Genomic DNA, 17,811 nt, shown 5'->3' on the forward strand with positions numbered 1-17,811 from the left:
TACCCTGAAAATCACATTTAACAAGAATGCTAATGATGGCTCATCCTCAACCACCAATCACCACCAATATAGGGAGTGGAACAGCTTCCCTAGAAATGCTCAGATACACATCTACATGTATATGCACAAAGAGATAATAAAGAAAAGCATGAATCCTTTCCACAGCAATTTCTCTGTGGCAATTTCAAAGCCCTTGGTTTCAGATAACTATCAGTATTGCAGTTTCTGAGGAAGTAATTTATAGGAATGACAAGAATCAAATCTTTTTCCTGCGTCAAGTAGAATTTCTGTAAATGTGGTTTCTGAAGCTTCAACCATAAAATGTTTCAAGTCCTTTACATTCTCTCTACTTGCAGTCCCCTTTCAGCCAAGTACTCCAACAGAAAAGAGTGAAAATGTTATTTTGCTTCAAGCAAACTTTTCTCAGTTTACTGTGGCAGGTTTTTTTTGGTAGGTTTGGTTTGTTTGCTCCTTACATTGTCCTCACATATCAGTCCAAATTATAGAATGAAATTAGCCTTTCTCATTCTTAACTTGTTTTTTCTCCTCTTGATATATAACTTCCAAGTTTCTACAGGCAGACATTCATACAAACAGTTCATATTCTGCTCTTCAACAATTACTTTTAACCAGAAAAAAGTTATTAGAGTGAAAACTCTCCAGAAAGTAAATTTAAATATAGTGAATGTTTTCCATTGAATTAGTGGAAAAATAAAAGAATTCTGTACATGCAGCAGGGTGCAGAAAGTTTGCCCCAAGCAGTACAAGTCAAAGGCCACTGTAACAAAAAGTCTTTAAATGTCCTTATTAGGTTTGGAAGCAACCCTTTGTACTGAAAAAAAAAAAAAAAAATCCAGTATGACTGTAGTGAAGGGTTGCAGACCTCTTGTCAGCAATGGCTACTATACTCTCTGGATCAGCTCTATTCCCTCTGAAAATGCAGAGAAATTGAGACAATATTCAGAGCTGATGCTAAAGAAGACCAATACAGCCTCACAATGGATGACTGCTGCACTTTTTTTGTTGCCAGTTACGGTTCCAGCCTGTTTTTCTGTGTGTTTCCATCAGCTCACAGCTTCTTGCAAGCCAGTGGAAGCAGCTAGATTAGAAAATATAACCAAGCTGCCCCCCCAGTTGCTACACAAGTCATCATTTTTTTACTATCACCAGATTCCAGTTTCACAGAATAAATAAATCAGTTGCCAAGGTTTTCTATGAGGTCCCTCATCACTCCAGAGATTATTGATGGGGCTCAAAGTGTTCCTTCCTGCATTGCAGATGCAATGTGAATGTGAAACATGCATGTGAAACATATGATCCATTATCTTGTGTTGGAATGAAGTAACATGAGAGAGGACTGAAGTGCCTGAATTGTTTGGGATTATCATCCCAGTCTTGAATGAAAATGCAGCATTGCTGTCAAGATTAATAGTGAATTCTGTAGTGCTTAAACTTCAAAGATGTGCCACAAAAACAGGAGAATTTTAAGAAAGAAGTTCAAAGTGTGTGGCTCTATTTTTACATTTCGGCGTTTTATCAGGAAAGACAACTGGGCTCACTCATCCCCTCCCTCGCCCTGCTTTGGATGCAGCCCAGGATGTGTTTGGCTTTCTGGGCTGCCAGTGCCCATGGCTGGGTCATGTCCAGCCTCTCATCCACCAGCACCTCCAAGTCCTTCCGGGCAGGGCTGCTCTGGATCTGTTCATCTCCAGCCTTTGCTGATCCTGGGGTTGCCCCAGCCCAGGTGCAGCATCTTGTACTTGGTCTTGTTAAAGGTCATAACCCTGCAAATTTGCTGAGATGCACTTGATCTCTTTGTGATTAATGAAGATATTAAAAAACCCTGGTCCCAGTTGGACCCCTGAGGGGCACCACTGCTCACTGATGTCCATCAGGATTCTGACCTGTTGACCACAACCCTCTGGATGCACATGTCCTCCCCTCAAATCCACCTCTTGCCATTTTAGAGAGAGGGATGCTACAGGGGACTATGTCAACGGCTTCACAGAGGTCCAGATAAATGACATGTGAAACCTCCCTTGCCCACTGATGGAGTCACTCAATCACAGAAGGGCACAGGGTTGGTCAGGCAGGACTTGCCCTTGGTGAAGCTGTGCTGGCTGTCCTGAATCACCTCCATGTCCTCCATCTGCCTTAGCACAGCTTCCAGGAGGAGCTGTTCCATGACAGTCCCAGGCACAGAGGTGAGGCTGACAGGCTGGTAGCTCCCAGGGTCCTCCTTTCTATCATTTTTAAAGATGGGCACAAAGTTTCCTTTTTTCCTGCCATCTGGGACTTCACCTGACTGCCAGGGATTTTCAAATATTATGGAGAGTGTCTTGGCAACCACATCAGCCAATTCCCTCAGCACTCTGGGGTGCCTCCCATCAGGTCCCACAGACACATGTACATTCAGGTTCCTTGGTGGCCATGAACCTGATCTTTATTTACAGTGGGAGGGACTTTGCTCCCCCAGTCCCTATCCTGCTGTCCCTCCACTGCAGAGGTGTGGGAAGAGAGGTTGCCCCTGAAGACTGAGGGAGAAATTGAGTATCTCAGTCATCTTCTCTCTGGTAGGGGTGTCTATTACCTGGCTCAATAGCCTACATACTTACATGCAAACACAAAGTCCAAGCTCACATATCATTCAGTCCCTTTACTCCCACCCATAAAGGATTAAACTGTGTCATTGCCATATTCATAACAGTCCAATTTTGAATCTGTATTGCTCATTCTTTGTCAACTACTTCAGTCATTGCCTAAAATGCCAAAGCCAAGCAGCCTTTTGCAGCAAAGATAAAAGTGGAAGCAGAATTCATTCATAATTCTAAGGACAGCTGGATCTGAAAAGTTCTCTGTGAAATCTATCTCACAGTTTAGTCATGCTGGGAGAGCTCTTATCTGCCAAAATTTCAGATGAGAGGGTCTGAAGAAAGGTGTCCGAGCCATCATATATAAGACAATGGAAAAGAAGCTGCAGGGATAAAAAAGAATGGAACACTTATTTTTAATAAACATATTTACAATAAAAGTTCGTTATCTTGCTAATTATGTGAGTTGGTGATGCCCTAACAAGAATCTTTTTGCAACCCACCAGTTACCAGTTGTGCATATTGATGCAAGATAAAACCCTTCATAGTCATTTTCTCTCACAAAGACAGTGGGGATACAGGGATACAGTGGGAAAGGCAATGTGGAAAAAGCTCTAAAGTTCACACATTTCCTGGCACACCACTCAACGGGCTGTGGTTCAGTTTGCCAGGAGATGAAAATATTCATGAGGACGCAGAGTATGGAGCATGTTTACACACTTCTCATCTGCATGTGCTCTGCTAATTCTTCGCACTTGGCTCGGAGAGCCGCTTGGCTGTTTAATACTTTTCTGAACAGCGCTGTAAAATCAGTACTTTGTACTTTCTGGTCTTTAATGTCTCTTGTCACTAACTCACTACACAGTCTGCTAGCTGCCAGGAGCTTTTGTTAGCTGCCAGCCTAGGAAATTCAACCTGGGCAGCAAAAGGAGCCAAGTTTCTTTTCCATCCTGCTTTGAAAGGGCTCTAGACCAATATGCTTTCTTTACACGTGAAGCATGTAAGAGATGACAACCTCATGGTTTCCAGAGTTTCCTACACTACTCACTCTTGGCATGCTCAAGGATTTACCAAAGCCAGAGCAAAGTAAAAAACTGAAAAATGGACCAGAGCTGGGGGTGCCTATCAATATTCAGTGGCAGGAAACACATGGGCAAAAGAAGCTTAAACATGATTTGCAGGTAAACCATATTAAGTAGATGTTTACCCCACATCTGGAAAATGGGTATAAGACACTGAATTTGGCAAAGAGATCTGACATTTGCTGCTCTGAACTCAGCAGGGAATGTAAACTTTGGACAGTTTTCAAGATTGTTAAGCAGCACAGCCAGAAAAAAGTCCAGTTTTCTTGTTTAACAGCAATTTAAAAGACATGGGGAATAATGGCGCTGAGGCAGAGTCTGTGCACCTGGCAGAAGCTGAGTACCTACCACATTCAAAATATCAGCCATGTTATAAACCTGCTATTTTTTGGACCTACAAACTGGAATAGAAACCAGCCACTATCTTACTATTATCCCCTCACAACCATAATTTAAAAGACTTGCTTGCTTGCCTGACAAACAGAACAAAAGCTGTCACTTGGGTGAATAAGAAATGCTATTTCATTTTGCTTGCTGCATTTCTCAAACGATTAAAAACCAAAATTCAACAGTGGAATAAAAGTGTACGGCTACCAATCCTTCACCTACAATGTGATAATCATGGGAGAAAAAAGGTAAGAATTTTAACCCTAAAAGGCTACTCAAATTCTAATTCCCCCCCAAACTGACCCTACAATCTCTACAAGGCTGTTCTAAGCAGACAAAACCAGCATATTTTATCTGCTGCATAAGAAGCCAAAGTGTCTTTTTCCAGTGGGAACAAAATGAAACCTATTAGGTGTTGCACAGAGATAAAACCTTACAAAGAGAAGGCCATGTAAAATCATGGCTCAGGCCTGCAAATTTGGCTAAGTAGAAAAGGACTATGGGAAAGAGACTCAGCTGAATTAGAGGTAGAAAAACGAGTTATATAAACCTGGCATGTTCACAACGTGGTGTATGGTGCTTGGCTGAATTATGTTGGTTATGTTTTAAAGCTATGTAACTGAGAAAGGCCTGACTGCTTAAAAATGCCTGGTTTTTGCAATAAAGCAGCTCTCCTTTGCACCTGCCTGGGGACTCTGCGTCACTCTGGACCCTCACCGCACAATTTGGTTTTTGAGTTGTCATGTTACACCAGAAATTTCAAGACTTAGATGTGTAGACAGAATTTTAAAACACTGTATTTGAAGCCAGAAAAGAAAAAAAGACAAAAAACCAACAACACCCCCCCCAAAAATGTCCATACAAATAACACCCACAAACAAACAAACCAACTCCTCAATGTCCTATTTTTGACTTGCAAAGGGACTCCTGTATTTGAGTCTTCCTACTTTCTGCTTCCCTTTCAGATAGTTATATCTGTCTCTATTGCAGACCTCTGCCCATTCTGCTGAGTTTTCCCACTCATGTCATGCCAGACATGTCTTGCATTGTTCACAAATTTCACCCAGGCTTCACACAGAATATCTTGTTTCATACTGTGTTTCTATCTTCCACAACTTCTTTTTATTTTTTTTTGGGCTGACACTGGCTCTTATGATTGTCTAAGGACAGGTCCTGGGACCAAGCAAAATATATTGCTTTCTGTAAAGCACCATGAACATCTGTAGACTACATTAATCTTAGAGAGTAAATATCAGCAACACATGCTGACATAGAAAATTTAATTACCTGAGCTACATTTCTTTCCAGACTGGTTCTAGTTTTTCTATGTCTGGTTCCACTGCTTCTTTGTTTTGATGCCTGCCCTTTTATTTAGGTGCTCTGTCCTATTGCCCCACCTCCCTGATTCCATGTGGCCATGGCCATTCTCCTACCACAGGAGAAAGCCCTTGGTGCTAAGAGGGCACAGAAGTGATTTGTGCAATTGGTCTCATGTGAAACATATGGTGGTGATCAGTGATGATGATGCAAGGGTGCTCATGTCAGTGGGGATGGGATTTCAGGGGAATGACATGGAAGGATAAGCCTGAAGTCTGTTAAGGAGCAGCTACAATGCACTGACAGGAGTTAATGCCAATCCTGGATTTCCAGGAGAAGCAACGAGAGCCTTGAAAAAGTCTGTCCAGTAAGTTGCATCATAGTAGTGACCCAGGACAAATGTGAGAAAAGGGAGATCTGTCAGGGACCAAAAGGGAGTTTTTGACAGTGCAGGAGCAGATAGGCACCTGACATCTGTAAAGAGGGTTTGAAAACATCACTGTCTGATAGCAAAAAGGGTAAATTAAATGGAGTTTCTAAGCAACCAACACCAAAAGAGCTTAAGTTTCACAATCATCAGTTTCTTCCCTGCAGACAGAATTTACAAAGAGCTGATACATTTTTTAATGGCTCCAAGGGGATCACAGGTCCAGCCACAGCTATGAACAAACCTGCTCTATGCCTAAGAGTTGTACCAATCCAGCTGGAAACCCTGGCTGCCAGGGCTCTCAAACGAGCCTGACCCTGCCTTTACAGTGCTGAATTTGTGACCAGGTAAAGGGAGCATTGCTGCCAGGGGTCACAAAAACAGATTGCACAGAGATGGCTCCCTCACAAACTTATTTACCTTTTCCTCCCATAAACTTGCAGAGTATAAATATGGAATAGATTTTGCCTGCTTAACTGTTGTAGTCATGGAAACCATACGAGTTCTTTAAGGAGAAAGGAGTCAAAAAAGGACATAGAAATATAGGCAGTGTATTTTAGAGACAGAGGGCATGATTTCCTTGCTATAAAAGAATACTGTGGCACATTTTATTACACACCATTTGTGATTACCACTACATTTTAAATTTTAAATTTCTCTCTACAAGTAAAGGGAAATGAAACAAAAGAAGACAAACATGAATATGTGGTGACTCCCTGCCTACTAGGAATCTCTGCATTCTGATAGAAAAAGGACATGACCAAAAAAACCAAAAAAATTAATTGAGAAATATTTTTTTATATATCCCTTTTTATTTTTGCTTCTTTCACAGTTATAGATAGTTGTAGTACATAGAAGAAGCGCCAAGAATCAAAGCAAACAATGACTCAAACACAATCCATCTGTCCTATTTTTTAGATGTTATCTATAGTTTGTCACATGGCAACAGTTCCGTGTGATCCTAACAGCAGTTCCTTCCATATCCAAGCTCAGTTCTTTGCTGCAAGAGCACTCCAAGACATGGCCTCTTCCTCTCACTCCATCTGCAAGCAAACTGTCTCTGGATATGTGTCAATATGCAAACTCTAATAAATCAGCTTAAGAAACACAAATCTGACCAACTTAAGCACCTCTACTCAATATTCTGGAGGTCAAATTCAGAGAGATACTCAGCCTATGCTGTACCCACTGGGAATATTTCAGCACCTTAATATTCACATGCTGGTGATCCAGATTCCAAACACAACTGGGACATTTGCTGTCTCTCTCAAGAACCAAGGCATAGATACATCAGAACCACAAAGCAGAATGTGCTGTTTCACATGTACACCAGATCAATGGGCGACCAAATACACACAGTTTTTGGTGTTTCAGAGCAATGACATGCTAGAAAATCCAAAGAATACCACAGTGTAACTGCAAGCTGGGGGCTGGGGAAAAGTCCTGTTGAAGCTTGCTGTGAGTTTAACTTCTGGTATTGCAACAAGAATTTCCCAAAATGTAAAAAAAAAAAAAAAAAAAAAAAAAGGAGGAAAAAAATTTAAACCACCATGTGCTGTCATGTGTATAGGATGATATTACGATATTAGCACGGGGAAATATGGCAGAGTTTGTTCACACTGGAATGCTTATTTCACTATCAGTACAGCAACAGTTTCCAGAGCAAAGTGACAGCTATTTCCTACATTCCTCTCACAGAACACACTTGTAAAACTCTCTAAAAGTTGTTTTCAAAAAGCTCCTCAGGAGCAGGATGTCAAAGCACATCAGCAAAGCACACAACAGCATGAGGAAGAGAAAACTGGCTGAACTAATGGACACAATTTGAAGAATCTACAACCGAATGGGATCAATCTGCAGTGCCAGCCAAAAGAATGTTAGGCACAAAAAGCCTGCAAGATGGAACTGGAACTGGAATGAAAGTAACCAAACTCATGACATATGCTCAGTTCTGCTTCATGTGGGACTCTGGGGCTGACAAAATTAATGCTGCCAGTTCTCTTCAGGGCCACTGAAATTCTAGGCATATCCAAATACATTGTTCACCCCCTTTTGCCTCCGAATGACATGTATTCTTTGTTCTCCTCTTCTGAGGAAAATTAGTGATTGATCCCACAGATAACATCTCTGAACTTCAAGGGAACTATACCAGTTTATAGATGCACAAATGTTGATCTCTATCAGGAAAAACAGTATTTCAATTCGGTGACACAAAGAAATCAAACCAGTATTGCTGGGATAGTAGGACCATGATGGAGAAAAATATTCAAGTCCCAAAACTTGAATACACCAGCACCCAGCTAAACAATACAAATAAAATTGTGTGCTAGCTGTAAGACAGTAATCTGACCACTATTCTTTGTGTTTTTCCAACTGCACTACAGCAAAAGCATGAGCTTGGAATTTGTCATGGTCAGAAGCATCAACTGCTCTTTTCTATGGCTTTTACCATTATTCCCATTGCAATATCCCATGAGATCCTTATAGCCAGCCCAGGAGTCAATGGTGCTACACAAAACCAAAACTGAAGGACAATGATTGTACAAAAGACCTCAAGTGTTTCTGCACCTCATAGTGGACAATACCTGTCACATTTCCCCTACAGCCTTCAAACACTCTGGGGAGTGTTGAGTCACCACCCCTGCAGGTACTGAAAATGATGTGCAGATGTGGCACCTGGGGACAAGGTTTAGAGATGGACAGTGCTGGGGGAATGGTTGGACTCAGTGATCTTCGGGGTCTTTTCCAACCTAAATGATTCTGTGGTGCTGCGATTACTTTAGGGAAAGAATGAGCAGATTTATAGGCTACAACAAGCACCACAGGCTGATCTGAAAGAACCCTGTACTCCATAAGATTCAACCACCAAATTACAATTAAATCAGCAGAGGAGAACCTATGGTAATATTAGGCAACACAGCAGGCTATTCAGTGTCTTGCTGGCTCTACCTATGACAGGGAATACTAAAAGATGGTTATCTCCTTTAGGTTCAGGCTCAAAAGTATTATCAAACCCCCTAATTCAAAGAAAGATATCTGCTGCACATTTCCCAATTTACTACTTCAGGAATATATTTACAGTCTTTATATCTGCAGATGAGGTGTCTTTCTAAATTTATAATGCATTCACTGAAAAGCTCTCATAAAAGCGTAATTCCTGCTCCCATATCCTCCACTCCAACATTAATCACACAGAAACTTCCTGCATCAACAAGACAGTATAAAGCCCTACCCAGCCAACCTCTCCAGTCCAGCTGACACATCATTAGACCACATCTCAACACCATGCAGCATGAAAGCTTGTGCTTGCTTTTCAGAAAAGACCAAGATAAAAGATTTCAGCTGAAAGGCATAATCAGACTCATTTATTTGATGTTCACTCAGACAACTTAGTTTTCAGAGCTGTAACTTTCTCCTGATAATACACAGAGGCATAGCCACCACGTGGTCATAAACCAGGCCAAATGTCTTCTATAAGATACTGCTAAGATTTTAATTACTTGTGACCTCAAGCCTGTAAGTGATGTCTTCCCTATCTGCCTCAGAAACCTGGACTTCACCCTTGCTTCAATCGTAAATTCAAAAGCTGTCAGAGGCCCTTCAAATTGCTTTTGAAATATTTCTGTACAACACCATTTTTCTAGACATCACAGACAGTATCAAAAATATCACAGGCAACATAAAAATGATGGCTTGCAAACCACAGCAGACAACCTACAGATCAATTACCTTCCTTCCAGGCAAAAAGCACTCATCTAAGACATAAAGAAACACCCACTCCAAGATCAGCATATTTCTGTTGATTTTATGGAACACAAGAATTCCTCCCTATCCACCATCATCCACCATGCACAAACCCAAGCTGAAAGTGACCTGCCTCTCTTTCTCAGCCCCTTGCAAAATGTGTAGGTGTCAACTCCCTTCTAACATTGCCGAGGGGTATCAGCTACTTCTTCTCTCAGCAGTTTAATGGCACATGTCTAATTAAACTCAGAAAACTGTTTCCTGTTTCTGTGACAGACTCAAGAATTAACTAGTGTGGTCACAGGCCTGTGCAGTTTTTACAACTACAGTTTGGTCAAATAAACTCCAAGCTGTGTTTCAGCCATGCCCCATCGTCATCATGCCTGTAATAACATGATAATGATATGCAAACACACCCTTTATAGGCTTTCTCACAGATGTCAGTGTGATGTACAGTGGGGAAACAGCCTACACTTTCATAAAGAGTAGTGTTTGCAGGATAAAGAAGAGCTTCCCTGCTCAAGAGATTCCAAGCAGCTTATTTTCTTTCCTTCTTTTGGCTGCTAAAATAATTTTGTGAACATAATTAACACAAAACCCATTAAAAGAGACCAAAGATTAATTTCCAAAGATCCTACATATACTATGTCTGTATAAATACCATTTCCTCACTGGATTTATAATTATTACACATGGGCACAATTATAACAATCACACCATATGGTTTTGTCTTTTTCACATAATTCACTAAATTATCATCTCATGAAAATTTAATATCTTAATGCTTCCAGATGAAGAAAATATTTTTTTTCTTTGATGTAATTTTCAGCACTGTCCAGTGAAATCAAGTCCCTCCTTTTTTCATAACCACATTTCCTGCTTCCTGTGCCTGCTTCTGTTCCACTACATAAATTGTTTTCCACTGACATTTTCCTGCTTATCCTGAAACCTGTTCATAGAACCATGTGGGAAAGGTTTCAGTATTCTGTGGCTTTGCCTAGGAACCCTGCAACACCTTCCAGAGCCTGAAAAACATCAGGCCTCTCCTCCTGAAAGGAGTTAGCATTCAGCAGCCATGCTCCATCACTCCATAAAACCAGTGTCACTATGCACCAAAGCGGTCTCCAGTAGCTGGGCAGCCAACTATTCCACTCAATAAGAGGTATGTCCTTTCCTATAGTTATCCTGAAGGAAAATCCAGAAAGCATCCATGCTCTGAGAAGACTGAGCCTAAACCCCTCTGTGCCTGCCCTTGGCAGAGGGAACAATCAGAAATCACCCATTAGGCTTCTACACTTCTCCTAATTCTGGCAGCAAGGGACAGAACTGAATCCCAGATCTGTGACACTTCTTGAACAAGCCACTGAGTATAAACAGAGCCACTGGATCTGAAAGAAGCTATGACCTACGTTTTCCCCACTATTTTCACAGAGGCACTCCTTGTGGCCATTCTTTGCAAAGGAACAAGACCAGCAGGGCAGATCACCTCCACCAGAGCATGCTGTGGTGCTTAAATAGGCAGGTTTTCATTATTTTTTTTTACCTTAATCAGCTTATTCTAGATGTAACCCTATTTCCATCAAAATACTTCTAAATAGAGTAAGCTACTACAGTAGAAACTTATTCTTATAAAGTTTACTGTGTAAGCTTATTATTAATATTAGCTAAGGAGAAACTTACACAGCTGTGGATGTTTCTCATCATGTATTGTATTCTCTTAGCTAAACTACAAATATCTCCCATTGTTTTTTTATTAATTAATCACTTCACCATTGATTCTTCACGATTTGCTGATGGAAGGTTTATTGTATTTCTGGTAAATTCTGCCTTAAAACAGGCGGTTTACCATGTAACACAAACTAAGAAAAAAAAAGCTCATTATGTTTCCCATCTATCATGTAATACTTCTATATCTGTATCATTAAAAAGGCCTTTTATGGCCTCTCCATGCTACTCACAATTTCAGGGGATTTGTGTTAACTTTCACTTGAACTTTCTTGTTTTCTGATTTGATTTTCTTTCTTAAGAAATTCTTAAATTTTGCTGTCAACTCTTAGTATGAAAGTAACATTCACAGGATGCTTTTGATTTTATTTAGCTTAATTTCTCTATTTTTTGCTGCTCAAAATTGATCATTACAGCAATTCTGTTGCAGAGAGGTTCAACAAAAACTGATTTTCCTCTGAAACAAATAGAGGATAGAAAGGAGGAAGAAAAAACATCTTTGCTTTATATGAAATTGAAAAAACAGTGCAAAATTAATTTCAGTAGTACTGAACCCAAAATATGCCTCTTTCCCAAGGCTGATTTAAGAGCAACCTTGAGTTGTTTTGTGTTTAAGATAAGGAATATAGTGCAGGGTCATTTAGGTCAATCTTTGGACTTGCATGGTCTCAAAGTGTACTAAACACTCTAAGTCATGGACTGAGACATGAGACGTGCTGTCAGTGCTGTTAGACTGGCAATTACGGTGCCAATGCCAACAATCCTTGGAAAAAAACATTTGCCACTGGATTAAAGAAACCTCTTTCTTTACCACTCTCTCCACCTGTAAAGCAACACACATTACATCAAATTCTGAAAAAGAACCAGCCAGTGACAGAGGTGACAAATGGACTTAAGACTTCACCTCCGATCAAGTTATAGATAAAAGATTGTTATAGCTACCCAAATGCCTCATAATTAAACAGGTAACAAATTCCTGCACAGAGACATTTAAATACAAGCCACAGAAATTTAAAAGCCATGTCTAAAAATGCAGAGGCAAAAGCCACCCAGGATTCCACAACTTTTGAACATGATAAATTCAAATTGCATTGTTTAGGAGAGCCACTGAATTTGTCTTCTGTTCATATTATTCACATCACTGCAACATCACTTTTAAGAAATAAAGGAAGTATTAGCAGTTGTCTTGATTTGAAAGGCTTCCACCCTGAACATTTGAGAATGCTATGGGATGTGACAAGTTTCTGTATTGCTCTCAGTGACTTTTACTGTGCAAAGACTAAAATTAGGGGGTTTTCTTGGGATATTATTTGCACTGCCTCTGGAAATAGTGCCTCAGTTGTCAATTATGACAAGATCTCTCTCCTGCTTTCTTGCTAGTTCCATTTTGCTACGTGGAGAAACAAACCCAGTGCTATCACTCTCACCAGCCGGGGAATTTATTAGCAAACCACTGGGTTCCTTCTGCCTCAGGATGTCTGTTGCCTGACTGCTATTTTTGCAATTTTAGACAACAGCTGCGGCTGGCAAACTGTGAGGAGATGCAAAATGCCAATTCTGTTTCCAAGCATCATAAGAGAAAGTGCTGATACTCACCAAACTATTCCCTGAGCCCCAGAGCCAATAGGTTTCAAGTTCTGGTAGCGTTTGAGGACTGTGAAAGTCGAATCACCTACTTCCACGCTGTAGAACTGGTTGTCAACTTTGCTTTTGCTCATGTTGTAATGTTTGGCAATATATGACACATCCACTTGTTTCCCAAATCCCTGTCGTACAGAAGAAGGGAAGGGGAGAGGGGTTGGTAAAAACAGAGAAACCAAGGCTGGTAAAGCATTAGAATACTGATAAAGCACTGTCAGCCTAATTTTTCAATATAAATTATTGTAATTTTCGGCTCATTTTCATAAAGACTTTATAAAATCTTCTTTCATGCAGGAAGTCACCAAAAAAAGGCACTGATTAAAGAAAACCAGTGAATTCTACAGCTGATGTTTGTGACATAGCCACTGCCAACTATGGTCTCTGCCTGCCATCACTCCTGCCTCATGACTACTGGATTATGCGCTCATGCTGATTCTGCCCTTGTGTGTTTTACAATTAATTTAAAATAAGATGACTTTCATCAGTGGAAGTGGGACAGGAGACACAGGAATCAGGCCCTTCATTATGGATCAGACAGAGCAAGAAAATATATTCCCATGAGTGCTAAAACTTTCCCTGAGCATGTGATAATGACCTTGAGAACCTTTCAACAGGGGTTGCAAAAGTAACAGAGCAGTTAATGAGACAAGCTGTGACCCAACATGGCTCAATATCATGGAGATTCATTCAGAAGCTCCAGAGGTCTTCAAGAGTTCTGGGTTTCTAAGGATAGGAGGGAGAGTTGCTCTCATGACCCAACAAATGCAGTAAAAACCAATTTTTATGACACAAAACCAAGCACTGTAGCTAGCACTGCACAGCAGTGCTCCTCCCCAAAACTATAAAATTAAAAACTAATAATTTTTACAAGACTTAAAAAACCCTCCCTCAAATTTGTAAAATTACCATGCAGCAAGTTACATTATAACCCCTTTATGACTACTGCTGAGCTCAGTTCCCTATGGACTACAGAGCAAATTTATAGTAATTTGAGATAAAAATCAGAATTAAGTGCTTGTAATTAAGGATTCTATAGTACATGATTCTGAGCACAGGATACAAAAGCTCAACATACTACAACAGAGCTGCCCTAAAAGAGTTGAGAGTTAAGTTATGGAAGTCAAGGCATGCCCAAATACCTTCCATAAAGCAAACCCAAAAAACAGCTATGCCTCTATCTATGCCTTTTTTTTCAGTGCTCCCAAACACAGATTACAAATTTTCTTATTTGCTCTATTATAAATTTCTTTCCCCCCAAAAAATCTGAATGATCAAATGCATTATGTGCTTATGGACTACTATGTTGAATTTTGATGGAGCTGGGAAAAAGTAAGTTAACTTTGATTACATTACTCATTCAATTAAAGAGGACATCTTTCCAGTGTTCCAAAAATCTGGCCATTAATAACAGATTACTAACCTTGCAAAGAACTTGGATTTTAAGGCTTGCCTTTGAAAAATTATTATTCTTTTTCTGTCCATTATCTGACTGGAAGACCCTTTGGCACTGGACAGCATCATCCTAAAGACTTCATTTAGAGACTTTGAAACATTTATTAAAATGTTTTAAAGTCTCTAAACGAGGTGTTTAGGATGATGCTGTCCAGTGCCAAAGGGCCTTCATTCAAACACAAAGTCTCATCTCAGAAAACCAAGTGGTAACTTTACATTAACTCGTTCATCAAACACTGTGAGGGGGAGAGCAGGAGAGGCCTTGCCCTAACACAAAAAGTGAGAGATTTATGGACACTGACACAGCGCTAAATTGAAGCTTCCAGAGAGTGAAATGATTCTAAAAGTGGTTTGAATTTTTCTCATTGGAAGACAGGCTGCATCTGATTCACTCTGTGTAGCCTTAGTCTTAAAATGTCTTCCATTCTGTGAAGAGAGATGCATAAATTTGGCTATTCAGCTCAGGTATTCATACCAGACCTGAAATTGGGAGTTTTTTTGGGTTTTTTAATAACATGCTCCTGATTGACAGGAATTTCACAACTCCCTCCGGCTAGACAAGCACATTTGGAGCGTGTTTTTCCTGATGTCATTATCAGAACAATGCAGGACATATTCAGCATTAACACCCATTACTCTGAAACCAATGTTTATATATAAAGTGTCAGCATAAAAATTGCATTCCTGAGTGAGCCTGACTCATATCCAGCTCCTCTGGAAGTACAGACAGAGTGAATTTTTTAAACAAATTGGATGACTGTGTTAAGGCTTGGATGAGCCAGGCCTGCCACAACTTGTTTGTGTCCTCACTCCCAAGATACCTGACAGCTCCTTGTGTGGCATGGAGCTATATGGGAGCACACATTTTATCACTCTATGTCTAGAATAAAAATTACTTGCTCTTAAGTTAGCCTGACCGTGTGAACTACTAGCCTCAGGAAACTCAAGCTCTGTACAGTGGGGTTTCTGAACTGCTGCTGTTCCAGCAGCTGGTTCTTTTAAATCCAGAAATGTCTTAAAAATCAATTAAAACAGCTGAGAAGAACCACTCTGTAGTACCTCAGTTACATGGGTAATTAACATATCCAATTGCTTCAGTCAACAGCAATTAAAGTTGTGGACCCAGAAGACCACAACTGATAAGAAAACATAAATGTCCTGATCATGTCCTGAATCTGCTCCTAACTGTGTGACAGAGGGAAAGGTAAAGACTGTTTTATTTTTCATGGAGTCATTTTTTCTTTTTAGATTATTATCTTTTTCCCTACTTAAAAATTTGTGCCCCATAATGTCTTTGATAGAAAACAAGCACCAAGCATTACTTGGAAAAAATTCAAGGCAGGCTGATTTAGTTTGAAGTTTACTTCAAGCAGAATGCCTCCTCTGAGTGACAAAAATTTCAGCTTTGTGGACAGGCCAAGGTCTAAGTTTCCTCCTTGCTCTAAACCCACGCTGCTAAAACACTACAAAAAAACCCCTCTACTCTATATTTTCCAATTTTTACCAAAGCCTAAACAAGCAAAACAAAAGCAAAGTAAGGTTACTAATACCCAATGCATTGCTTACTTTCACAACAACAGATGAATGATACAACTATCCTTGTCATGATGCTGACTTAAACCAAATCCCTAAGTCAATGAATTAATAGCATTATTGAATTAATCACATTTGATCAGATCCCCAAGCCAAGCTGACACATAATCAAGAACTCTCAATGGTTGATTCAACAGCCACTTCCTATTAAATGACAAGGAAATGGCAGTTTTGTTTCACTCCAAAATTAAGATAAAAAATCTTTTCCCTTTAGCAAGGAAATTCATACTCTTTACAGAGCATGTCCATGTTAGTTTTAGTTTCAAACCCTGATGAAAAAATTTTTCTTCCAATCTTCAAATTCACATAGCTCATCTTAAAGAAGCTTACACACCACATTTTATTCTTCTCCTGTTACATCCTCAGTGCTCATTTAAACCCCTTCCAGAAGCCTGGGTGTTGTTACAGATATTGATATTCCCCCAGATGCCCCTCTGTACACCACTAAGCTATTTCAGATTCAGGTTTTACTGCACAGTGCTTACAAGTCCTGTACAGACAGCTTAAGTTAAAGATTTGATTATGTGGCATCAGAAAGGAACCCAGGGCTAGGAATTTCCAGTATACACCCTTCTGTAGATGCAGCTAACCATAAACTCCTTTCAAATGTGATTGATGCTAACATCATAAGAAATCAGGAATTAGCACTTCATTAAGAAATAGATGGGGGAAGGAAATTTATAGATACACATTGCAATCAGGATACCACAGTAAAAATGTATAGATCTCATATAGTAAAGTGAATTCCAGTGAGTTAATATATTTTCAGGTGAACTTCAAATGAACTTGAGCAAGCTACAATACTGAGGCCCCAGAACAACAGTAAACATTGAAGCTGTGAAACTTTGAACAAAACACATCTATGTTTCTCAGACCTCTGTGTAAGATGAAAGATTATTCCTCAGAGACAAACTATGCATGGAAATGCCATTTGTTCTCAGTTTCCATAAACATTTGGACAATGAAATTACATTACTTCAATACTGAGAGGAACTCAGATTTCATTTTATACGTACAAGAATACATGAACCATTACCTTCTCCTTTCAGTACCTAATTGAAAACTTCTAGTGCACACACACACACATTCCCCAATGCCATTCTCTTTCCTCCATACTGAGAAATTTAAGAGTAAGAGAAGTGAAAGTTTCTCAGCCCTGAAAACCTAACTATCCTTGTTAGCTCACTTGAGCACGTAGCCATATTTGCAATGATGTTTGCTTAGTAACCTGACAAGTGAGAAAGAGAAAAGAAAATAAACTGTCAAGACTCAAGCATCTGAGATGAAGGAAAAAGATACTCTCACCACTGCTAATTGCTTAGAGAGCATGTATTTTGCTTTCAAAGGACAAGTATTTAAAAATTCAGTGAAACTCAAATAACTTACTGCCTCACACAAAGCTACAAACTGTATTCTTTTCCTTTCTTTCAGAGTGCAGACAGCAAGAGAGTTAAAAAGCCCAACAGAAATAAAATTATGTTATTTTCTATATTGTAAGGTGAATTGCTTCTTGATATCCCATTTTATTTGTCCATTTCTATCCTACAAAATAACTATACTTATCATATTTTACTGACAGACCTTTGTTTCTGAATACCATTCCCTCTATTATTGATGAGCCTAAAATATGGCAATGTCTTGGAGCTCAGCATCTCATACATTTCAGCTTTTATAAATACAAACCATGCTAGCAGCAATTCAAAGCAAATTGCTCTCCCTTGCATCTCCAGGACAGTGAGCACCGTCACAGATTCTGCTGGCAGCATCAGCAGAGGGGAAACTTTACCTCAGTGTTTGTATCCTTCCCTGTCTGCCCACAGAAATCCTGGCAGGAGCACCCATTTGAGGGTGC

At 39.8% G+C, this 17,811-nt stretch overlaps 1 protein-coding gene across 5 annotated transcripts in view; it reads right to left on the reverse strand.

Annotated features, from left to right (window-relative positions):
- MAPK10 (mitogen-activated protein kinase 10) overlaps positions 1–17,811 on the reverse strand; it is a 147,019-nt gene that overhangs the window by 57,567 nt on the left and 71,641 nt on the right. For all 5 annotated transcript variants that reach the window (XM_036381464.2, XM_036381462.2, XM_036381466.1 and 2 more), the window contains one exon: positions 12,870–13,039. In XM_036381464.2, the coding sequence (XP_036237357.1) occupies positions 12,870–13,039 (170 nt within the window). The remainder of the gene's footprint in view (positions 1–12,869; positions 13,040–17,811) is intronic.

This window comes from Molothrus ater, chromosome 4, assembly GCF_012460135.2.
Source record: "Molothrus ater isolate BHLD 08-10-18 breed brown headed cowbird chromosome 4, BPBGC_Mater_1.1, whole genome shotgun sequence".
Classification (NCBI taxonomy): Eukaryota; Metazoa; Chordata; class Aves; order Passeriformes; family Icteridae; genus Molothrus; species Molothrus ater.